This window comes from Pelodiscus sinensis, chromosome 3 (assembly GCF_049634645.1).
Source record: "Pelodiscus sinensis isolate JC-2024 chromosome 3, ASM4963464v1, whole genome shotgun sequence".
Lineage (NCBI taxonomy): Eukaryota > Metazoa > Chordata > Testudines > Trionychidae > Pelodiscus > Pelodiscus sinensis.
The window spans coordinates 87,337,704-87,362,315 of NC_134713.1; the positions used below are offsets into that span (position 1 = coordinate 87,337,704).

At 46.9% G+C, this 24,612-nt stretch overlaps 1 protein-coding gene and 1 long non-coding RNA gene across 3 annotated transcripts in view; one reads left to right on the top strand and one right to left on the bottom strand.

Annotated features, from left to right (window-relative positions):
- Positions 1–1,971: 1,971 nt before the first annotated feature.
- On the bottom strand, positions 1,972–6,618 carry LOC102462378 (uncharacterized). Of its 2 annotated transcripts, none has more exons than XR_332699.4 (4): positions 6,481–6,618; positions 4,497–4,555; positions 4,269–4,395; positions 1,972–3,737 (listed from the first exon to the last, which is right to left on the bottom strand). It is a non-coding gene; the product is annotated as an uncharacterized LOC102462378 (long non-coding RNA). The 2 variants fall into 2 exon arrangements; XR_012902657.1 differs by lacking the exon at positions 6,481–6,618 and adding an exon at positions 6,334–6,472.
- A 12-nt stretch (positions 6,619–6,630) lies between these two features.
- The window catches only part of HSF2 (heat shock transcription factor 2), a 33,780-nt gene continuing 15,798 nt past the window's right edge, over positions 6,631–24,612 (top strand). The window contains exons 1-4 of the mRNA XM_075924067.1: positions 6,631–6,952; positions 20,346–20,454; positions 20,611–20,738; positions 22,273–22,397. Coding sequence (XP_075780182.1) covers positions 6,779–6,952; positions 20,346–20,454; positions 20,611–20,738; positions 22,273–22,397 — 536 coding nt within the window. The 5' untranslated portion in view covers positions 6,631–6,778. The remainder of the gene's footprint in view (positions 6,953–20,345; positions 20,455–20,610; positions 20,739–22,272; positions 22,398–24,612) is intronic.

A 24,612-nucleotide genomic window follows, 5' to 3' on the forward strand; every position in this document is an offset into this window, starting at 1 on the left:
AACATGTCTTCCTGTGCCTGCCTCACATTCCGCGCTGTCTGATTCGTCAGCGCTTGCCCTCCCACCGGCCGTAGGAGTTCTTCCAGCTCCCATCATGGCAGAGCACGGAGGAATCTCCTCACAAATCACCTCACGAGGTCGTTACCAAGGGCAAAACCTCAGGCAAAGGCTGCTTCAGCAGTGCAGGCAGTTTGTTTATAGTTAGCAGGGCTATCCATGCTGCATATGCCCCTCATTAGCTACAAGGATCACAAAGACCTGGCAATTTCTCCACTCTACATTCCCCTATTCTGACTGATAACATACATCCTCAATCTCCATTGTCTGATAATTCTGACTTCCCCTCCTTGCCCCCCATCCGGGGATGAGGAAGAGTGTTTGCCTGCTTTTTCACCTCAGCTTTCTAGGGAGGGTTCTAGATTATATGCTTATCAGCAACAACCAGATTTTCTCAGAGCTCAAATGGCTCCTTATTTTTGGATGCCACTGCCTATGCTTTGCCCCCCACAGTGGCAAATGTTTAATCAACCCCTTCAACAATATTGAAAAAGACCATGTAAGACCAAGTATAGGGCGAAGCCCTGCTCTCCCTTAACCCTGTCACCCCATAGCTCTCTGAGGGGAAATGACAGTGAAAGCCATTGTTCTTCAATGTCGGCTTCTGTATCTCTATTACACTCAAATGCAGCCCCAGGCATGGAGGAGGCAATGCTGCCACCTATCACTGACGATCTCTCCTCTTTCCAAGATTTATTTAAAAGAGTTGCTAATGATTTGCATATATCTATGGAGGAAGTTCGGGTTTCTCAACATGAACTTGCTAACATTCTCCAGTCCAGCACAGCAACAAAAATTGTACTCCCTATTAACCCAGCCATCTTGGAGCCTGCTAAAAATCCTATGGTAAACACCTGCATCCATCCCACCAACATGCAGGAAAGCTGATCGAAAACAGTGTTCCCCCCAAGGGTTCCCAATTTCTCTTTTCACATCCTCCACCCAATTCCCCCATAGTAGATGCTGTGCAGCAGAGAAACAAACAACAAAATTGTTCCACACCATCTGAAAAGGACAAACATTTGGACTCCTTCGGAAAGAAGGTTTATGCCTCGGCCACTCTTCAGATGAGGGTGGTGAACTACGCTGCCTTACTCAGTAAATACGACTTCAAGAATGACACAAAATTCAATATTTTTATTGAAGACATCCCTGATAGCAAAACGGCACAGTTTAAGGCTCTCGTTTCAGAAGGCCAGATAATATCACAAATAGCCCTGCACGCTGCACTTGATGCAGCAGATACAGCTACGAGGACTACGGCAACAGCTGTCACTATGAGACGAACCTCATGATTTTACTCTTCTGCCTTTCCCAGCCACGTACAACCATCAGTAGAAGATCTTCCACTCGATGGAGAAAAGCTGTTTTCGACGAAGAACCAATGAGTTGCTCCAGTCAATGAAGGATTCCAGAGCCATATTGCGGTCACTCAGTATCCAAACCCCTATGACGAGACCAAGACGGTACAGGTACCAACCATATCAGAGACCTAGGTACCCACAATTCACTTACCAGTATCAGAGGCAAGACCATGCCCCATATACCACCAGAGGGGGCGGAACAGACAACACAGACGTCGCCCTCAGACTAATAACCCCAACTGCTCATCCCAATCCAACAAGCAAATTTGAAACAACAGTCAAGAGATATAAAACTACACCATATGCACCAGAGCTTGAGATTAGTTCCAACCCTTTCCATTTTCATTTATTACCATTCCTATCAAGTTGGGTAGCTATTACCACTGATAAATGGGTAATTCAAACTATCTCCCTCGGTTACACCATCCCCTTTCTCTCCCCCACTCCACCCCAACCACCCACCCCATCCCTCTTCAGGGACCCCTCTCACAAAATCATACTACAACAAGAGGTGGACCAACTAGGAGCCTGTCAGCAGATGGTCAGGGCAGTGTGTAGTGTGTGTGTGTTTGTGTTATACACCCGAGTCTTTAGCTGCTAGGACACAAGGTCCCTCCGCAGCAGGCAGCCTAAAGAAGGCTGACGGATGCCCCAGGGGGTCTGTCCCATGGAGGCGACAGGACCCAACGCCCAGCTCTGTCTGTGTCTGCCCCTATGACCGGCTGGAGTTCTTTTGATTGTGTCTGGTTCTGTTAACAGCAACAGAAGGAATCAGTTATAAGCTTAAACAGTTACAGGTTTATTAAAGGGGCTTATAAAGCATGTGGTTACAATGGCTATTGTTCTATTTCTTAATTGCTAGCAAATACAGAGCTTAAAATGGTTACAAAGGAAAAAGGAGATATAAAGTAATGGTACCAAGTGACAGCTTAATCTTTAAAGAGCTCTATTCTATGCATGCACTAAAACCAAAGGACACATACGGGTACAATTTTTACCCCCTTCTGCGTCTCTCGATTCCAACGTGTCAGGCTAGGATCGGTCCCTCAATTCCTCAGAAAGATGAATACGAGGTGGGCGTCCCCGTGGACCTTGGGAGGCAATTACCTAACCCGACCAGCAGGTAGATGGTAGATTGATGCTCAGAGTGAGTGTGCTGCTGGACCCATCTTTATACCCGTGGGGTCACGTATTTCTCTTTCTTATCTATGGTGCCAAATGGTGCTGGGTCGTCTTTGTGATGCCAGTTCTTACAAGGGAGTTGTGAACACTTGTAAGAGAGATAACTAAATTGGGAGTACTGGGCATTCTTTTCTCAGTGGGAGATTCTGACTCAAATACAAGCCACACGTCCATCCTATGACCAAAATGCTCACACTGCCACAACCAGTGAAAGCATCCCTACACTGGTGGACAAAATCACCCAACCTGTGCGTAGGCATCCTTTTTCGAACCTGAGACCCCTCTGAAGTTATCACTACAGACGCATCCTTATGGGATGCGGTGCCCATACAGAAGACCGCACAGCACACGGCCTATGGTCCCCGGCAGACTGCATGCTCCATATCAATGCCCTTGAACTCAGGGCAGTTTGTCTGGCATGCCAAGAACTGCTACTCAAGATCACAGGGATCCATGTAAAAATATATACAGACAGCACCCCATGCATGTTCTATAAAAACAGGCAAGGCAGCGCCCATTCACACACTCTACTCTCGGTAGCTATAGCACTTTGGAATTGGTGTCTAGCCCGATACGGTTGTATATCTGCTTGGCACCTTCTTGGGGTCCTCAATTCCATGGCAGATGCCCTCAGCAGAACCCTGCTACAAGAACACGAATGGGAACTCGGCTATGCACTCCTCAGAGACATATTCAATCAATAGGGTTTCCCAGATATAGATTTATTTGCCACTGCAACCAACAAAAAACACCCAAGTTATTGCTCCAGGGTGGACATGGGGAAAGAGTCCTCCGGGGATGCTCTTGTTATAATTTGAAATGCACCCCTGCATTACGCCTTTACCCATTTCCTCTCCTCAACAGAGTCCTCATAAAGGCTCTGAAGGATGAAGCAAAAATTATCCTCATCACGTCCTGCTGGCCCCGACAACCGTGGTTTCCCATCATACACAGGCTGGCACTACATCAACCAATCACGCTTCTGAACAATCCCAACAATCTGCATCAACCAGGGATTACGTATCCTCACCCTCAGTTTCGCACACTCCATCTTAAGGAGTGGTACCTGGTTCACGGGCATAGAACTGCAATGCTCTCAACAAGTCCATGATGTCCTGTTACAAAGCAGACCACCTGCAACAAGAAAAACATAAATGAGCAAATGGACTCAATTTGTTCACGGGACGACCTCTCATAATATATGGCTGCAAGACACTCCACTCCCTGCTATCTTGGAAAATCTATTACATCTCAAACAATCACATCTCTACCTCAGCTCTATCAGGGTCCACTTAGCAGCCATTACAACCTTCCATGCACCAGTGGAAGACACAGTCTTCGCACACCCAATAACCAAGCAATTTCTGAAAGGTCTGCAGGCTCTATACCCCTCAAGAGCCTTGGGACTTATACTTGGTATTAACAACTCTCACAAAACCACCATTCAAACCCATAGCAACATGCTTCCTATGCCATTTATCCTTAAAGACGGCATTCCTGGTAGCAATAACATCAGCCCACAGAGTGAGCGAGATGGCGGCCCTGATGGCAGAACCACCTTTCACAATTTTTTTTTTTTTAAGGATAAGGTCATAATGTGATCTCATCCAAAATTCCTACCCAAGGTGCGCTCCCCTTTCCACTTGAATCAGACAATATATTTACCAGTATTTTTTCCAAAGCCCCACACCAATGCATTTGAAGCTCAGATGTACAACTTAGACGTCAGAAGGGCTCTCTCCTTCTCCGTCGACAGAATAAAATCTTTCAGATTCTCTTCTCAACTTTTCGTCTCCATTGCAGATCATAGTAAATGAAAACAAATTTAATCACAGAGATTGTCACATTGGACCTCAGAATGCATCGCTACTTGTTATTCGCTAAACAACCTACCTTCGCCAATTCTGATTCAGGCACACTCCACAAGAGCAGTCACCACGTCCATCGCACACCTGAGAAAAATTCCACTGAATGACATATGTGCAGCAGCCACGTGGTCATTAGAAAACACTTTTGCAAAACATAATGTACTCATTTCAGGACCCCTCCAGCATACCAAACTAGTGAAAGCTGTACTACAAATGGAATACTTACCTGATCCAAAGTTCCTACCTCCACAGGAAAATATTGCTTTGAAGTCACCTGATGTGGAATGCTCCCACGGACGCCTCTCGAAGAAGAAAAGGAGGTTACTCACCTTCCTGTAACTGACGTTCTTCAAGATGAGCATCCCTGGGGGTGCTCCACTCCCGTTCCTTCCTCCCCTCTACTTCGGAATGCCCTTATGATAACACCTATAGCACATTCTTTGCCGGGTTCCGGATAGAGAAGGAACTGAAGGGAGGGGGCTGCGCATGCGCGATGGCACTGGGGGAGACTTGCACGTGCAGCACATGCGTGGCCCCCAATATACTGATTAGAAAAATCCGTCAAGAAGTGCTGGAATGATCAACACCTGATGTGGAGCACCCCCAGGGATGCTCATCTCGAAGTCAGTTACAGGAAGGTGAGTAACCTCCTTATCTCTTTTTCACATAATCGAAGGTTACAGAGCTCCAAAGGTTACAAAATTTACATTCACATTATACCATATTGAGCGGAGGCTTTACACAACACATACAACTATCACTTTTCACAGAATCAGACTTACTAGCTACCAAGAAGCAAAATAAACAATAGACAAGAACCTGCAAAGCATATGATTTCTGTTTCTGTTAGGGACAGTATAGATACAATTGTACAACAAAGGAGGAGACTCTCGCTATTCGCAGTTCCACGTATTTGCAGGTCTCCTGGCCTGGCTTTGGGAAGGGAAGGGAAGTGACATGGCCAGGAGCTGCAGTGTTCCTCATGGCTCCCATTAGCCACATGAGTTCGTCCCAACTGCCAAGAGCCACGGTAAGTTTCCCGTGGCTCCTGGCTGTTGCAGCGAGTTCTCTGTGGCTCCCAGCCACCGCAGTCAATTCAGGAGCCTCAGCGAGTTCATTGCTGGGGCCGGGAGCCAGGGTTCCCAGTATATGTGAAGCTTGCTATTCATGGTGGATTCGCAAATGCTTCCACCTCAAATGGAATGGTTTCCCGTATTTTAATTGACACTGACAAAAAAACTACATGAATTAAAATGATTTAGATGGGTGTATCTACATGTTTGTTTTTCCTAAAGTTAATTATTTTAGGAAAAACTGTCAGAGCAGCCTCCAGAAAAAATTGAAGGGTACCAAAAATATGTTATGAGAACCCCTGTAAATTATTAGAGAGGCAATGCCATTTATTGAACCAACTTACAAAGGCTCTAAACTCAAAAGCTTGTCCCTTGTACCAACAGAAGTTGGAGCAATAAATGACATTATCTCAGCTACTTTTCCTCATTATTAGTCACTATACCCCTTTACAAGGCAGATACCCCTCATTGCTGATTGTGCCAAAAGGAACACTAAGCTATAGAGGCAGTCCAGAAACACTGACATTTCAGAACCCATGTTTCTCAGATAAAATAATGTGTGACATTAAACAACTAAAAGACATCTGGATCCCCAGCAGCTGTGAAGCTAATGCAAAAGAAGTGAGGATTAAAAATGCTGTCTGCATCTAAAGTTGTAAGTGAAATAGGGTAGAATGAGATTAAGACCCAGTCCAGTGGCATTGACAATGCTAACTGCAAGGTAAAGGTACAGGGTCGCAGTTAGGATGCATTATTTCCTGAAAGCCCTTTTCCGTGTTCACTCCTTGCCTCTTTAAGTAGGTAACGGGTTAATGGGAACAAGGGAGCGAAGGCTTCTTCCGGCCTCTCCCCACGCCTTTGTCTCGGCAGCCGCCTCCAAGCCAGGCCCGGCCCCGCCCACTCCTGTTTTCCTGCGCTGTAGGCAGCGGCCCCCACCTTGTCTCTCACGTGCAGAGCACGCACGTGTCCCCCGCCCAAGCAGAGCGTCGCTCCCCGATTGGCTGGGCGGCTCCTTATTGACATCGAATCTGCGGGCGAGGCTCCACCCTCGCGCTGCTCCGTCGCACAGGTCCTTTGCGCCGTTCCGCCTTCCCACCAATAGCAACGCTGGGCTGGCGCTGTTGTGGCACGTGAGGGCGCTGCACGTGGGCCCGTTATGTAAAGGGCGTGTGGTCCGGGCGGGGAAGCCCATACGCGCGCGCAGGCGCGTGAGGGCCGCGAGAGGCAAGTGCGCATGCGCGCACGCGGCCGGTCCGGAGCAGGCGAGAGAGAGGCTCCTCCAGCGACAATGAAGCAGCAGGCGGCGGCGGCGGCGGCGGCGGCGAGCGCGGGGGTCCCGGCCTTCCTGAGCAAGCTGTGGGCGCTGCTGGGGGAGGCGCCCAGCAATCAGCTCGTCACCTGGAGCCAGGTAGGGGCCCCGCACCCGACGAGGGGCGCGTTTCGCTCCCCCCTCCCCGGCCGCGGAGGCGTCGGGCCGCGAGCAGCCGCGGAGGAGACGAGTCATTCGGAGCCGCCGCCTCAGCGTTGGAGGCAAAAGGGGCCCGAAGAGGCGCCCCCCCCCCCCGGCCTCGTGGGTCTCGCTCTCGTGGGGGGAGGGGGGAGGGGGGAGCCACCCCCCCTTCCCGCACAGAGGGGCCCGGGGAGCGAGGCGCAGGCGCCGGCGGGGGGCGGGGCGGAAGCCCGCAGCCTCCCTCAGGCTGGGTCCTCGTGCGGCCCCGCGGGCGGGGAGAGGGCACCGAGCTCGCCCTGCGCGGGGAGCAGATGTACCCCGTGGGGCCGGTCTCCTGCCCGCGCCACCACCCCGCTTGTGGCGCGGGGCTGTAGCGACGCGGGCCGCCTATCCCGGCTCAGCCGCTCCCAGCTGTCGGGTGGCCCAAACCGCGGGCGGGGGCGGTTTCTGAGCCTTGCGGGCCTGGTTCGGCAAGGCTGGAGCGCAGTGGGGCACGCCACGCTGGAGCGTTCCCCTGTCCATGGTGGGTGCGGAGCGGTTGTTCCAGCCTCTGCCGGTTAACCATAACCAGTAAGCATCTTCCGGTCAGGGTGATGTTTACAGGTAAACTATTCCCATCCTTAGTAGCATCTCAGGAGAGATTCAGGTGTTGCCCATCTGATTAGAAGAGCACTCACAGAAAGCAGCATGTGTTTCTACTGGTGGTGCACATTCACACATGCCTCGATGTACATGAATGGAAAAAATTAGAAAGGATGTGTTACAGTGCAGTTAAGTTTGAGGATCCCTGCATGAATGGTGCCGCTAAGGAACTAATGAACGGATTAGCAAGTACTTTGAGTCTTAGGTTCCCATTTATTTTGCCAGTTCTAGCACTGACCCATTGGGCCAGTTTTTCAAATGTTATCTTATTGGGGGTTGGGGGGTGTGTGTGTATTTTTAGGGGATAGTTTGTTTTTAGAGGGACCAGTTTGGGATAGGTAAATTTATAGAATGAGCAAACTAGTGATAACAGAGAAAGTAACATGCTAATTAAAAACTCTCTGCTGATTAGCAACTGCTCAAGATTTAGGAGTCAGAGCTAGTTGTCTAAAGACATCTGCTCAATGCACAACAGCAGCTGGAAAAAAACACAATTCTAGGAACAATTACTAGAGGTATACCTAAGGTAGAAAATATAAGGTCACTACATAAACAGATAGTAGGGTGTTAAAATTTGTTTAATGTGGTTGCTGTGTAACCATTAAAAATTACACACAGTGGAGCCATCTCTGCAGGAGCAGAGCTGGCAGCCCTTGCCTACCCGCTCTCAGGGAGGAGGCTTTGCTGCCCTGCTGCAGCAAAGGCACTTGCTTGGAAGTAGGCTGAGTTTAACCACTAAGCATTATGAATAGTGAAACAGGACCTCTAATCCCTGAGGATGCACTCAATGGTTCATGCTTTAGGGATAAACCATTATTGCTTCACCAGCTCTCACTGAACAAGGGAGCAAACCAAGGCATCCACCATGCCCGGGGGCTTCCTCCCCATCCAATGGGGATGCTTGAAAGAAGAAGAAAGAGTAAGGACTGGCCACCATTTGTCCAGACCTAAATTTGTCTAGCTTGCATTTTATTTTCAGTCAGTCCTGATATAGGTGTCCCTGCCATCCTCACTACTAATAGACAAACTGTTCTGGGCAGTTAGGGGCCTCCTTAGTCTCTTCTTTATTTTTCTTGAAACCTTTCCTGACAGGAAGTTCTTAAGGGTTTCTTCTCCCTCTAGCCCAAGTCCCAGCCTGTTGCTCCTCTCCAAGGAAAGTCTGTTTGCATATTCCTCAGCCGGATTGACAGCAGATGCTACCATGTTTGGCTGGTAACACTGGACCCAGATTTGCATATTTTCAAGGAGGCCATGTGCAGATTGTTCTAGGATCACCTGGTCATTATCTCTTCTGCCATTTCTGTATCTGGCCTTAGCCACCACATAGCCCAGTCAGTAAATTTCTGGGCAAAAGCTCAGGGCCAAAAATCTCTTGCCCTGTACAGCTCCAAAACTTCTACAGTTATTTTTCAGTTGATAGTTCAATCTGATCCAGGATTGTTCCCCCTTCTACACCTCATCACCTCATAATCTTTGGCCTGTTCATTAGTTAGTGCCAAGTAGGCAGCTGATGTGTCTCCAGTCAGATAGGTGGCCAGTCTGGGGAGCCCACATTGCCTTGTTTCATCCTGTGGGTGCCTATGGCAACCCATTCAAAAGTGCATGGAAAAGCTGTTTGGCTAGTATTAGAGCCCCAATCCTGAGGCATAGTTGCCATCACCTCCTGGGAACTTATCATCCAGTGCAAGAGTTTCTGTGGTACACTGATCTGCTCTCTTATGAAGTCTTGGAGGCTTTTCTGTTGCTTACCCTGCCAAGAAAATAAGGCCTGTATCTTGGCCTGATAAGATGGCTAAAAGTAGGATTTTTATATAGGGGCTTTTATGCATTTCAAAGATTGAAATGCTATATAGAACCCAGGGCTAGCAGCGCTTCCACTTTGAAATGTACAAGAGCCCCAGCTGGGGTCTCTTGTACATTTCAAAAGTGGAATGCTGCTGCTGTACCACTGCTCCCTACCGTGGAGCTGGGAGGAACTGGCTCTTAAGTTGGTTCCCCTCAATACTCCCTCCTGATAGAGGTGAGGGAGGAAGGGAGACTAGTTGACTATCCAATAAGCTTTTGCTCGCTGATTAGTCACTTACATCCCTAAACTAGGGATGTTAAATATCAAGTAATTGAATAGTTGATGGATTTTGCATCGATTAGTCGATGGGGCTCTTGGGTGGCTGCTCTTGCTACATTTCAAAGCGGAAGCACCCTTATCAACTAATCAGTCCATGAAAATTCCATCGACTATTTGATTAGTTTATCTAAATTTAACTTCCCTAGTTTCCCACTATTTACAGGGTTTGGACTGACTAGCAAGACCTAGTAGGCTCCTGCCTTCCCCTCCTCCTCTCTACCTCCCTTCTCTGTCTTCCCCTCTTTTCTCTCCTGCTGAAGAGGCTTGGAGTCATGGGCAGTTCCTGGCAATCACTATTTACCCAGCCCCTGTCCATTCCCACTGATTGTTTGGGATGGCAGGAACTGATCAAGGACTTTCCTAGCAGTGACTTGCCACACATTCCATCCCTAGTTAACAGCCATTGATGGACTTACTCTCCATGAATATATGTAGTTCTTTTTTGAACCCTGTTAATGTCCTTGGCTTCACAAGGACATCTAGCAAAATTCCACAGGTTGACTGCATATTGGGGGAAGAAGTATTTTTTGTTTTGTTTTTTAAATCTGTCGCCTATTTCACTTTGTGTTCCCCTAGTTCTTGTGTTCTACAAAGGAGTAAATAACACTTCCTTATTCACTTTCACCACACCAGTCATTTTATAGACCATTATGCTTCTCCCCCAGTCTCTTTCCTGGCTTTCCTGGCTGAAAAATTCAAGCCATATTAATTTCATACAGAAGCTGTTTCATTTTTGTTGCTGTTTTTTCCTGTATCTTTTCCAATTCTATTATCTTTGAGATGGAAGGATCACAGCTGTAGGCATGTAGATATAGGTTTATCAGGGATTTATATTACTTCTGGAGGAATTCTGCTTCACAACACAATACAAAATTTTGCAGAAATGAATGCATTTTACTCAGAGCTTCCTTTTCTCTGAAGAAATAGACTGCAGTGCTGCTGGTCACCACTGTACCCAGCTTTCATACAGAAGATACTACTGGGGAGAGAGCTAGAGCAGGATTGGACAAATGATGGAGTCTGGGCTGTATTTGTTGGGCTTTATTCCAGTGCTTAGGATTACCAGTCCAGTAGCACAGTGGGGCTAATACATGTTCCCTGCCTCCTGGAAGCAGCTGGCATGTCCTTGCAGCTTCCTGTGGGTTGGGGTGGGGGAGAGAGGGAGAGGGTTCTGTATACTGCTCTCACTGGTAAGCACTGACCCTGCAGCTCCTATTCCCAGGAACGGGGAACCAACAGAAGCTGCAGGAACAGTAGCTGCAGTGACAGCACATGGAGCCACATGTCGCCCAGCCCTAGGAGCTACTGCAGGACATTGGTTTTCTGGGAGTCGTTTGGGATCAGGACAGGTAGGGAGCATGCCTTACCCCCACTGCACCATTGACTGGTTGTTGACTGAGGTAAGTGGCAGCCAGCCAGAGCTTGCACCTCAAGCCCCTGCCTTAAACATCCTCCTGCACCCTTCTGGCACCACAGCCCTCTCCTCCAGCCCGTATTCGTGGTTCTCCATAAATGATGTGGCCCTCAGGCCGAAAGGTTTGCCCATCCTGGCAGTTGCAGCTCCCCACATGCTTTGAGGGAAGGAGCAGGTGGTGTGCAGGAAACTCTGTGCAAGCCCAGGACTGAGTATCAGGCTGTTTTTCCCTCTATCTCTGGGCTCCAAAGGGTAGAAGGGCAGGTGTCTGGGCATGAATGAGTGGGAGGGGAAGAGGGGAGGAGAGAGGAGTCCTTCAGCAGGGCTCAGAGGGGGTGAAAGTTAGGATTGAGTGGCTCCCCAGCTGGACTGTACACTGGCTTGTCAGAGTTCTTTAACTCTCTTGAGAAATATTTGTCTGTATTAGGCATGTTAAAATTAGATGGACTTTTAGTTGACTCTTTGATTAGTCAGTAAGGGCACTTCCACTTTGAAATGTAGCAAGATCCTGCCAGTTCTGCATTCCGCCTTTGGAATGTACAAGAGCCCCGGGGGACTCTTGTATATTTCAAAGGTGGAACACTGCCACTGTGTCCCTGCCACAGAGATGGAGTTTGGGGGAACTGGCTTCGAAGCTGGCTCCCTCCCTTGCTGCTTCTTTCTGATAAAGGCAACGAGGGAAGTGACTAGGTGACTATCTGGTGAGCTTTTGCTTATCTGATAGTGGACTAGTAAATTAATCACTTATATCCCTAGTCTGTATTGTTTCAGACGTTTGCTGACAGGTATTTTACTGAAATAACTGAAACTGGTGTGACTGGCAGAATTTTGCAGAACTTTACAATATTGTGTGCAGAACTAAATTTTTTGCATAGAATCCCCCTAAGAGTAAATTATACAGAAGCAATGGAACCTTTTCGTCTTCTGACCCTTCCCTAATGATTGTTTGTGTTTTTGACTGCTGCTGCATGTTGAGTGGATGAGAATCGTCCATGGTGACTCAATCGTTTTTAATAGCGATAGCTAATTTAGGTCTCATAATTTTTATACATAATTGGGGTTGTTTTCCAGTGTGCATTATCAACATTTAATTTAATTTTGTTGCTCAGTCATCTAGCTTTTAGATCCCTTTCTAATTCTTCATAGTCTGCTTTGGATTTAAGTATTTTGAGTAGTTTTATATCTTCTGCAATTCTTGCCATGTCACTGTTTATTGCAGTCTCCCAGATCATTCATGAATATGTTGAATAGTTCTGGTCCCAGTACAGAGCTGTGAGGACACAACTATTTACATCTCTTCTGAAAGCTGACCATTTATTCTGACACTTGTCTATCTTTTAACCAGTTACTGATCCATGAGAAGAGGATCTTCTTGCCTATCCCAGGCAGCTCACTTTGCTTAAGAGCCTTGTCGAAGGGAAGGGGCCTTGTCAAAGGCTTTCTGAAAATATAAGTACACTAGATCCACTGGATCCCTGTTGTCCACATGCTTGTTGACCCCCCTCAGAAAATTCTAGTAGATTGGTGACATTTTGACTTTTTCCCCTCAAAAATCATGTTCACATGTCCAGGGCTCGACAAACCATGGCGAAATCCGCCCATGCGCCTGCCCTGCTGGTGAACAGGGTGCCCAGCTGAAATCTATTCACTACGGGTGAGTAGATAAATGGTTTTGCTGAGCCCTGCATGTGTCTGTCCTTGAGGATAGCTTAAACCAGTTTGCCCATACTGAAGTCAGGCTTAATGGCCTGAAATTGCCATTATAAACTCAGGAGCTTTTTAAAACAATTGGCCTTTAATATTAGCTCTCTTCTAGTCATCAGATACAGAAGCTGGCTTAAATGATAGGTTACGGGCTATTTGAGTTCCTTCAGAACTTGCTGGTGAATATAATCTGGTATTGATCAGTTTGCTCTAAACCCACATCTAATGACACCTTAGTCTTGGACAGTTCCTCAGATTTGTCACCTTAAAAAAACAAAAAACTTAGATTTAGGATTCTCCCTCACATCCTCAACCATGAGTTTCTTCACAATGGCCTTACCATCCCTGAGAGCTCCTTTTCGCTTACAGGCAGTACCCAGGTTACGTCAGTCCGACTTAAGTCGGCCCCGTAGTTACGAACAGGGCGAAGGGGGGGTGCAGCTAGTACTGGGTGCCTCCCCCACTGTCGCTGCCTCCGGCGGCGTGGGGGGCACTTCCCCCCCAGCAGACCAGGGAGACGCAGAGCGGCTTTTCTTGCTGCGGAGGACGCGGGCGGCAGAACTGCCGAGATGCGCCGTGGTCCCGCCGCCTGCGTCCTCTGTGGCAAGAAAAGCTGCTCAGTCTCCCTGGTCTGCTGGGGGGGAGGGGCGCAGCTGGTGCCTGAATTGATTGTCCAGTGGCCCGCTGGTTGTTTAGCCAGCTTCCTGCTTCTGATATACATAAATAAAATTATTACTTTTTGAGTCTTTGGCTAGCTATTCAATTGGTTTTGGCCTTCCTAATTGTATTTGTGTACTACATAAACTGCATTACCAACTCTCCCTGCTCCTTCCTGCCTATACGGGGCTAAGAAGATAGTACAGTAGCTCCAGCTCTCTTAGTTGGAGCACTACCTTTTGTAGCATAAGTGTATTAACGTGAAGTCAAAAGATTGTATCTTGATATTTAATATCCCTGAAATTAAATATGTATCTAAGCATTTACCTGGCATTCCTTTCCCTCCATTAGTCTTGCCCAGACTTGACTGGCTGGACTGTGGAGTCAAATCTGGTACAGGCTCACTGAACAACTGTTCATCCAGTCATCTGTCTCCGTACACCACCACCACCTTGCGCAAATTACAAGCCCTGGAGATTATGGCAGTACTAGAGACATTTTTTCTATTGGGCCATTGACCCACAGATAAATCGGGGTGAAGGGCTACATAAGTACATATTTAAAAGAAAGAACTTAACTAAACTAGCGTGTAGTCACGACTGAATTAACTCTTTTGGGTCTTGGGTCTTCTAGATTTTTGGGGTCTTCGGTTTTTTTGGTATCACTTAAGTTTTAGGGTGAGACTGAAAATGAGGGGTTCATCATGTGTGTGGAGGCTACAGCCTGAGGTGAGGGAGAGGGTTATGACTGGGGGTGTGTACTTGGGGGATGTGGCATCTGGGGTGCAGGAAGGGGCTCCAGACTGGGGCTAAAGGTTTTAGAGTGTGAGAGGAGGCTCAGAACAGGATGTTGGGGTGGAGATATGGGGTCTGAATGGGACTTAAGATGGAGGGATCTCAGGGCTGGGGTCGGGGAGACTGGGGATTGGGTTCAGGGTAGGGATGTTAAATTTAGTTTAATCAACTAATTGACTAGTCTAGTAGTTCTCTTCCATGCAGACAGTGCTTATTGGATGTTGACTAGTCGCTTAATCCCTAGTTTGGGGCATGTACTGGGGCAGCTCCTCTTTAGTGGTGGAGGCAAAGCAGGTGGCCCTGTGTTTGCTTGCAGATTAGGGATGTAAGTAATTAGTTGACTAGTCGACATCCCAATAAGCCTGGGCTTACTGAGTAGTCGAGTCAACACTCAACTAGTTGTTCTGCCCCCCCCCCTGCCTCGGTAGTGGGTGGAGCGGAGCAGGAGCCAGCTAAAAGGTGCAGGCACAGCAGGAGAAATGGCAAGAGCTGGGACTGAGCAATTGCCTTTCATGCTTGATCCCAGATGCTGCCTCTGCTTTTTAAGAGCCCACATTTTAAAAAACAGCTGCTGCATCTGGGTCTTGGTTTGAGCTGGGACCCACACATTGGGCCTCTGTTGGTTTTTTTATATGTAGTAAGATCCATCAGGCTCTTACAACATTTTAAAAAACAGAGGCAGAATGAACCCCCTTATCGACTAATCAATGGAAATTCCATTGATTACTTGATTAGCTTTCTAAGCACCATTTAACATCTTTACTGCAGGCACTGCCCTACAGCTCCCATTGGCTGGGATTCCTGGCCAATGATATCTGTGGGGGCAGAGCCTGCAGGCAAGGGCAGCAGGAGGAAGTAGCTTCCTGCAGCATCACAGCTCCAGCCCTCCACAGGGATTGGGAGGGGGAAGAGATGGTAGTACATTGAGCTGCTTCCACCAACTCTCATCTCCTCGCCAAGCAGGGACAGATAATTGGCAAAGGCTTTAGTGCCTGCAGCTCTAAGAACACTGAATTAGTTATTTTTTACTGAAAGCAAAGAATAACTTATTAATTGGAAATTCCGTAGGGCAGGTTGAGGCAGAAACTAATGATCAGAATTGGAATTTTGTAAGAATTCTGGGTCTGTTCTGCAAAAAGACATTTGGATTTAAGTAGTTAGACTTTGATTTATTGTTACATTTTACATCAGTGATAGTTGTGAATTTCAATAGATACCTGTTTCCTTTATTGTAACACTGGAAGAATAACATTGCAGTTGTGTTTAACCTGTTCTGACTTCTTTTGATACATAGTAATATTGATCTATAGAACATGAAACTAACCAGATTCTTAAAATCTGGCTATACTGTTATAAACTTGGATTTTTTAATTTTTTAAGTAATCTCATGGCTTAGTGTGACTTGGAAAATGTCAGAAACATACTAGCTGGATATTAAAAAGGGCTTGCCTATATAGGTGAAAATTATTTGTCTAAGCACTAATTGTTCCCATCAATCTTAGTGCACTTTTAATCAGCATACTTTGATTGTCAATGGAGCAGTTGGTGGGAGAAACCACAGAATTTATAGGGCAGATTGCAGTTGTGTATCAATCAGCTAACTCTGAGTGCCTCCAAAGATGCATTTGCTATTGGCCCAGTCCATATAATCTTAAATAGCTCTCTTGGGTTTTGAATCTCCTTAGTTGCACTAACAATCTTTTCTCTGTTCCTTTCAGTCACACCTCCGCCAGTGTCCATTTTTCATGGTCTGTTCCTCAGGTCCACAGCCAGTGATTCCATTGTGGATTGCTAACTGACACTTTGTGCTTTGCCTTCTACTATACCATTGCAAAGTATCCCCTGTCTCTTAGCCATGCCTGAAGACTTGAGTTCTATGGGGATGCTCATGATTTTCCAGCTGCAAATCACATTATGAGGAACAGCATCTGGCTCATCAGAGCAAAGCTGTCTGTCATAGACTTTCAAATGATATTTCTAATGGTCTCTTGATTTTCCTTGTTAAGATTTGAGGAGTCTTGACTGAGGAAGTGTAATTGAATTGAAGGATAAAGAAGGTGGAGGCTTCTCATCTTATTGAGCTGTCACCAGTGACATCTTAAATTGAGGGCCAGTCTGCCAGTGTTCCTTCTAAGATTTCACAGCTGAGAGTGGAGTGATGCACCAACATTGACATCATGCGTGTCTTTGGATGTGCGCCACCATGGCACCCACCAGTTACTTTTTACACTCACATGCACAATTATACCCTGTGGTACAGGAATCGGGTACAGGGGGTGGGAGGTACGGGGTGGCTCAGGGGTGCAGGATTCAGGGCAGGGGGAACTAAGGAACATGGGCTGAGAGATCAGAGATTCCCTGAAATCTCACTGGAGTGAGACTGGAGCTGGGCTGTTGGTTCTTCTGGGGGGCAGGCCCAGGACTGGGCTGCCCCCCTTCTCCTCCAGGAGCTGCTCATTGAGGGAGAGCCGGGCTGGGCTGCCCGGCTCCCTCAACTGGTGGGCAAAGGGCAAGCTGGGGCTGCACTGCCCAGCTGGCTGGCCGGCAGCTCCTTTGGCAAGGGTGCCAGGGCTGCTGGCTGGCGGGATAGGTTTGGGGCCGTGTGGTAGCTCTGGCCCTGGAGCTGCTGCTACTGCCTGCTGCTGTCACTTGGTAGTTCTGGTCCCAACCAGCCACACCTCCCACCTCATAGGGGCTGTGGTGCAGCTGCTGCCTCTCATACAGCTCTCTAGTCCCAGCCAGGCTGTGGCATACTGCCTGCTGTAGCTTGAACAAGGGCTGGTGAGGCTGCTCAAGCAGGAACAGCCTCACTGCGCCTCGGCACCAGCCAGAATAAATGGGGGAGAGAGACAGACCAGCCACTTGTGCTACGGGGCCCCACCAGGCCACCGCTGTCGCCGCCACCAGCATTCACCTTTCTGTCCAGCAGGAAAGTGAGTGGTTATGAGTGCTGCTGTAGGGCTCTGCCAGGGAGTTGAGTGGGCCTAAAATTTTTTGTGCATGGGCATGCGTCTTAGAGGGAACTCTAAAGCCTGCTGTGTACAAGAAGCAAATGCAAACTAAAATGAGTAGTTGGAACGTATTCAGTAATTTTGTGTCACTTGGTACAGTAAAATTATTTGAAGTACAAACTAGGGATGTGAGTGAGTTGTTGACTAACTGATAAGCCTAGACTTACTGGTTAGTCGAGTTGACTACTGGTATTCTTCCCCCCCACACACACTCCGGCACACACTGACTCTGTATCAGAGGCAATAAGGGGAGGAGCAGGAGCCAGTGCTGCAGGGGGGAGCTGGATTATAAACTGGATACTCCCAGCACCATCTCTGTGGTGCTGCCTGTGCGCTCCCCTCCTCCCCTTCCCCCCCCCCCCCCGTCCCCCGGTGCTGCCTCTATCAGAGGTAGCAGTGGGGGTGGCGAGGGGAAGCTGCTGCAAAGCAGCCTCTGCCTGCAATGGGCTGGGGCTTGCTGTGGGCAGAGGGTGCATTGGCAGTAGCCCTTGTCTGTGCAGGGGTCCCATGAGCTGTGGCCGGTCCAGGCTGCTGTGGATAGGGGTGGCTGTGGCTCTACAGTTTTAATGTAGTAGGAGCAGAGCTGCCTGCACTCTGGCTCTTAGCTTCATTTAAACTGCAGAGCTGCAGCAAGGGTAGCTCCTGGCAAGCTGAGATTGAGCACTTGGCTTAATGATTAATCATGTGGTCAATACAATTTCTTTTCACTACACGATTAGCGAATTATCTGCCTCTTAACATCCTTAATACAAATGGTTGAATGGTCTAATGTAGACAAGCCCTGATGGTGAAAGCAAAGTAATGGTCAAAATTCGGAATCGTATTGGTGAGAAGACAGTCTTCTTCACATTTAACTGCATAGAAATAATGTGTAGGGATTGCTATCAAATGGATGTCCCTGGACTTGGCCAAAAACTGATGTAAAAGATTAAGCTGTTAATTGGCGGTCGATAAACTTGAAATTTCAACACCTTAGCTCTTCTTTCCATCCAGAACAGCATTGGGAAATCTAGGCTAGTGAGTGCGCCACATGACTGGCTCTTATCTCAGTGGTCCGCAAGACTGTCGTAATTAATTTGGTATCCCAGGATAGGGTACATTTGCTAACTGCTTGCATACATACAATTTGCAAGGTGCGCTGACTGAACCATAGTAGTACTTTGATTTGGATGCAGAGGGAGCGCACGGTTCTCGTGGTCAGTGGTGTTTGTAGTGAGCACACACCTCACTACTGGTGCCTTTGCTTTTACACCGGTAGGAAAAAATAGCATGAATAAAAACTTGCAGAATCTGTCAACTTTCTATGTGAGCAATGGTCATGGTGGATAAAAATCTATTTTTTTAATCGGATTTTTGAATTACCAATAAAACACAAACACCTTAAACCATTACAATTCAATCACAAACATGTTATGCTTACACTTTCTCATAAAAATGAATTAATGGCTTAATAGGTTAAACCTCTTGGGTCTGGCAACATCTGTGGTCCAGCATGATTTTACTTAGCCAGATGTCCACTTAATATGGGTGAGGCCAAGTTCTATCAAGTTTTACAGCCACCAGTCCTTGCTCTTGGTGTTGTGCTGTATTTTAGCTGTAATGCCTTCCAGGAGCCCATAAGCAGTAACAGTGTTGGTAATGCTGCCAGAGGATATTGACCTTCCATAGTTCAGCAAATTCTCTGGTTTAACATCAGTCAGGTCCCCGGCGTGTAGTCTGTCCAACCTGACTACTAGCTCTTGCTGCTTTAAAGTTCTGGGCTTCCAGTTTGTTTCTCAGCAGACTAAAAAAGTAACCTGTGCAAAGAAAGACATAGGCTGGATAGGACTGTGTGTGTTGGACCTTGGCCAAGCATGGCAGATGAGTTAGTGAAGACATTCTTAAACACAGAGGGACAATATATAGGAAAGGACAGAGGCAGCATTGATAGGAACAGTAGGGTAGTCTGGAAATAAAAAGGGAAGACATTCAGTGTACACATAGCTTCCTATATTCCCCCCCACACTTTTGCTTCAGAAAAACTGTCATGGCTTCTGGGCATAAGAGACCTTGTTAAAAATATTTTGAAGTTCATTCCCTAGGTAAAAAAGGAAAACATGTCACATGTAAGCAGTGCAAGAAGATGATGCAAGAATGAAACAAAGGAAAACTGCTTATTGGGAGAAAATGATATAGATTATGTAAATCAACTGGTTACATTGCAAAGTGAATTTTAAGTTGTTCTTCAAGACTGTTTTCAAGTGTCAGTGATTTGACACATCAATTCCCAAGCTGTTCACTGTGTTGAATGTTGCTAGTGGGGGGGAGGGGGATAGTTTAGCTAATCCTAATGACTTGTTTTGGTAACTAGATTTAGTCTCATCACCCGAGTATATAATACCAAAAGTTGCATTTAGAGAAATCCAGAGTTGCCAGTTGCCACTGTCTTTTTTTTTTAAACTTTATCTAACAATATAATACTTGCCTCTTAATTTGGAACAGCATGTCCACAGACTATAATGGTGATACCTCATGGAGTGTCTCCCACCTGCCACCCCAAACTGCCTCTCGTACAGCAGCAGCGTGACATGGCAGGGGGCCCCTCAGGACTTGTGTTGGGAGCCAGGAGAGCACTGTCTGGGAATGGGAGCATTTCAGTAAAACCATATAACAGAATTGTTGCGGCTGCATGATTACTAAAATTAATTATTTCTAATGTCCCTAGTCAGTCCGTATGAGCGCAGCAGTTTGCATAATGAACTTCGTAATGTCATACAAAATTCATGCGTTTGTATAGCCTGATTCCCAAATAGTCAGACATACGTGTTTGTAACTATGAAGCATAAAAGCTTTTTCTTTAGTAAAATGTTTGAGGAAAAGGCATGGATTAAATGCCACACTTTCTAGGGGGAAAATTACTATTTGCCACTGTTGAATGAATGGCTTTTTCAACCCCTGTATTTATTGTGACCCGTTGTAAAACAGATATTTAAAAGTTAAATACGATGTGTGTTCTTTATTTTAGAATGGCCAGAGTTTTCTTGTGTTGGATGAGCAAAGGTTTGCAAAAGAGATTCTTCCTAAGTACTTCAAACACAACAACATGGCAAGCTTTGTGAGACAGCTAAATATGTGTAAGTTTTTTAGCCTGGTTTTTAACAAAGATTGCTGTCTAAGAATATCATAGAACTTTTCCCCATCTATCCATTAAAAATGGGAGGAGGTTGCAGCAATAAAGTTCTGAATTTGGTAGTGCTTTTTTTTCCTTCATGGTTAAATGTTTTTTTCAGATGGCTTCCGTAAAGTAGTCCATGTTGACTCAGGCATTGTCAAATTAGAACGGGATGGTCCTGTGGAATTCCAGCACCCATACTTTAAGCAGGGCCGTGATGATTTATTGGAGCACATTAAAAGGAAGGTGAGTGAAAGGTCATAGAAAGTATATGGAGCGTTGGCTTTTAATTAGTTTTGTTAATAGGTGGGGGGCAGGTTGTCAATAATAGCCAGTTTTGACTGAAGCTTGTAGTTACAAAGGAATTTTGATTTAAAGAGAATGACATAAATCATGCTTCTTCCAAGTAGTCTCCCAAGTAATCTGTTTGGATTTGTACCATCAGTGGCAGAGAAACAAACTTTTTTGAAAAAAAATCTCATTCACTGTTTTATTTTTTCTTAATATCCATTATAGTTAGGGCCCACCAAACTCACATGCCATTTTAGTCAATTTGATTTCACATATTTACATCTGAAATTTCATGGTGGTGTAATTGTAGGGGTCCTGACCCAAAAAGTAGTGGTGGAAGTTGCAGTATTGCTACCCTTAATTCTGCGCAGCTGCTAGCATTGGCACTGCCTTCAGAGTTGAGAAGCTGGAGAGGGGAGACTGCTGGCTAGGAGCCCAGCTCTGAAAGTAGAGCCACTGCCAGCAGTGGGGCAGAGGGATGGCATAGTATTATAGTACTACCTTCACCTCTGTGCTGTCCTGCAGAGTTGGGCCCTTAGCCACTGCCACTGTCCAGCTGCCCAGCTCTGAAAGTAGTGCAGAATTAAGGATGACCTGGTATGGCATTGCTGCTGGTAGGGTGCTGCTTTCAGAGCTGGGCACCCGGCCGACATTACAACCACTGGTCTCTACGTGCCCAACTTTGAAGGCAGCAGTGCAGAAGTAAGGGTGACCTAGAATAACCTTATTTCCCCCTGCAACTCCCTGTAGGGTCAGGACCCCCAGTCTGGGAAATGCTAGTCGTCTCTGTGAAATTTGAACAGTATAGGGTAAAAGTACATAAGGCCAGATTTCACAATCTGTAATGCATTTTGTATGGCTGTGAATTTGGCCCTTATTATAGTAATCTGTGAGCCTCCCCTCCCAGTACATTTTTATCAAACGATTTTGCTTAGTTTTTTGTTCCATCTACAGATCATACTACTTTAATCTTGCATTCGCTAGTATAAATATATAGCGCTGTCTTTAAAAAAAAAAAAAAATTAAACTATCCCTCGTGAGAGGATAAGAGAACAAACCACACGTGACAGATGTTACATATGTTCACTTAGTACAATACTGGAAGGTTGTTCAGATTCCTCAGTGGTGATGGCTGTGTAAAAAGTTGTATGAAGTAGAATATAACCGTTTACTGTAGTTGCCTTTTTAAAAAGTCAATCTTTTATAAAGGGGGGGGAAGCGCTACACACACACACACACACTTTTACAACTTTAATCTTTAAACATGCCTAGTGATGTAGAAATTACTGAAGTATTTTACATTCCATAGATACATTACTGAAATCTGTTTATCCATGGAAAGTTAATTTGAGAGAGGCTGAATAATCATCATTAGAAATTAGTTTCATAAATACTAATTTCTTTTTGGAGTAGCAGTAGGACAAATAACATTTAGCATTAAGATTTCATCACTAGGTTGTTGTGACTTTTTTTTTCTTTGCTTCTAAAGGTTTCCTCTTCAAGACCTGAAGAAAATAAAATCCGTCAGGAAGATCTGTCTAAAATCATAAGCAGTGCTCAGAAGGTGCAAATTAAACATGAGACCATTGAATCCAGGCTGTCTGCATTAAAGAGGTAAATATTACTTAGGATTCATAAATAGCACTGAGGGCAATGAATTTGATCAGTTTGAAGCTGCAAATCTAGTGAGAAATACATTGGTGCTTAAAATTGGCCAATACCAGATACTATAGAGGAAATGTATAGAAAGAATGAACGGAATCATATATTGCAGAGTCCCCCAAGCTCTAGCTTTGGAACATCCAGAACAATGGGATTGTTTCCCAGATCATCTTGGGTGCAGTAATGCCTGTCAGACGTCTTCCCTGAACTTTTTTTAATTCTCTTTTTGAACCCATTCCTACTTTTGGCCTTCATAAGTTCAATGGATTGACTGTGCACTGTGTGAAGATCTTACATTTTATTTTAAACCTGTCAGCTACTGATGTCATTGACACCTGTCTAGAGTGGCTCATCGCTGTGAGAGTCCTGTTTTGAGACTGTCAGACAACAATAGCAGGCATTCTGAACTGGTAGTATGCTCTAAAATTAGTCTTCACAAGCTGGTAACATGTGCCCCGTGGATCAATATATTTGTCTTACAGTGGAGTCAGACAGCCCCCTCAGTTCTCCATCCAGATAAACAGGATTTATCACACCACACCAGGTTATTCCCAGTTGCAAAGGGTTAATACTTCCTCCCAAATAAATTAGTATTCCATATCTTACACCAAGTACAATGCTGGTAGCCAATTCTTTGGTGAACTATAGGTATATTGGGTAAGAAGAAATGAGTTATTGAGAGGTTAAAGTGGGTAAGACATAGTAACAGGTGAGTCAGAGTTCATAAATCTAGAAAGCTAGCATAGATGTAATAGTTTGCCAGTTTCGCAAAAGTCTTTTTTAGAGATGCCCAGAATAAACTTGGGGATCTCTATTCTCCTGGTTAGTTACTGTACCCTTTAGAATTCAAATAGCCCAGAGATTAATCATTACTTGAAATCTACCTTATAGCTGCTGCTTACAGATACAGGCAGTCCCTGGGTTACATACAAGATAGGGACTGTAGGTTTGTTCTTAAGTTGAATATGTATGTAAGTCGGAACTGGTGTCAGCCGCTGCTGAAACTGATCAGTTTCAACCGCGGCTGAATCTGGATGCCAGTTCTGACTTACATACAGATTCAACTTAAGAAACCCAGGCGTCCCCAAGTCAGCCGCTGCTGAAACTGATCAGCGGCTGATTCCAGGAAGCCTGGGGCAGAACAACTCTGCCTCGGGCTTCCTGTAGTCAGCTGCTGGTCAGTTTCAGCAGCGGCTGACTTGGGGATGCCTGGGGCAGAGCAGCTGAGGTGCTGCTGGGTTAATCCACCCAGAGGAGCCGCGCTACTGGAGCAACCCTCCGCGCTACTGGAGCACCCAGCAGCACCCCAGCTGCTCTGCCCCAGGCGTCCTGATTCAGCTGCTGCTGAAACTGACCAGCAGCGGCTGAATCAGGACGCCTGGGGCAGAGCAGCTGGGGTGCTGCCCAGTGGTCTGGAGCGGTGCTGTGGGACCAACCCGGCAGCCCCCAGCTGCTCTACCCCAGGAGTAGGCAAGAAAAGCCTGGTCTGCTGGGGGGGCACTAGCTGCACCCCTGTCTCCCTGGTCTGCTGCGGGGGGAGGGGGAGGTGGCGGGACCGCCCAAGTCCTCCACAGCTTTGCTCCGTCTCGCTGGTCTGCTGACCTGGGAGACCCGGAGCAAAGCCGCAGAGCACGCGGGCAGCGGGACAGTCCAGGCGCGCCGCGGCTGTCCCATTGCTGGCGTGCTCCGAGGCTTTGCTCCCCATCTCCCTGGTCTGCTGGTCAGACCAGGGAGATGGGGAGCAAAGCCTTGGAGCACGCCCACAGCAGGACAGGCCAAGCGCGCCTGAGCTGTCCTGCTGCGGGCGTGCTCCAAGTCTTTGCTCCTGTCCCCCTGGTCTGCTGGGGGGGTCCAGCAAAGTTGCTGGACCCCCCCAGCAGACCAGGGACACCAGAGCAAAGCTGCCGCCTGGTCGGCTTTGCTCCCGGGCAAACGAGCAAAGCCGCCCAGGCGGCAGCTTTGCTCTGGTGTCCCTGGTCTGCTGGGGGGTCCAGCGGCTTTGCTGGACCCCCCCCCCAGCAGACCAGGGAGACGGGGAGAAGCTTTTCTCACCCCGGAGGACACGGGTGGCGACCCACCGCCCGTGAGCTCCGGGGCGAGAAAAGCTCCGTTCGTAAGTGCGGATCCGACATAAGTCGGATCCGCGTAAGTCGGGGACTGCCTGTAC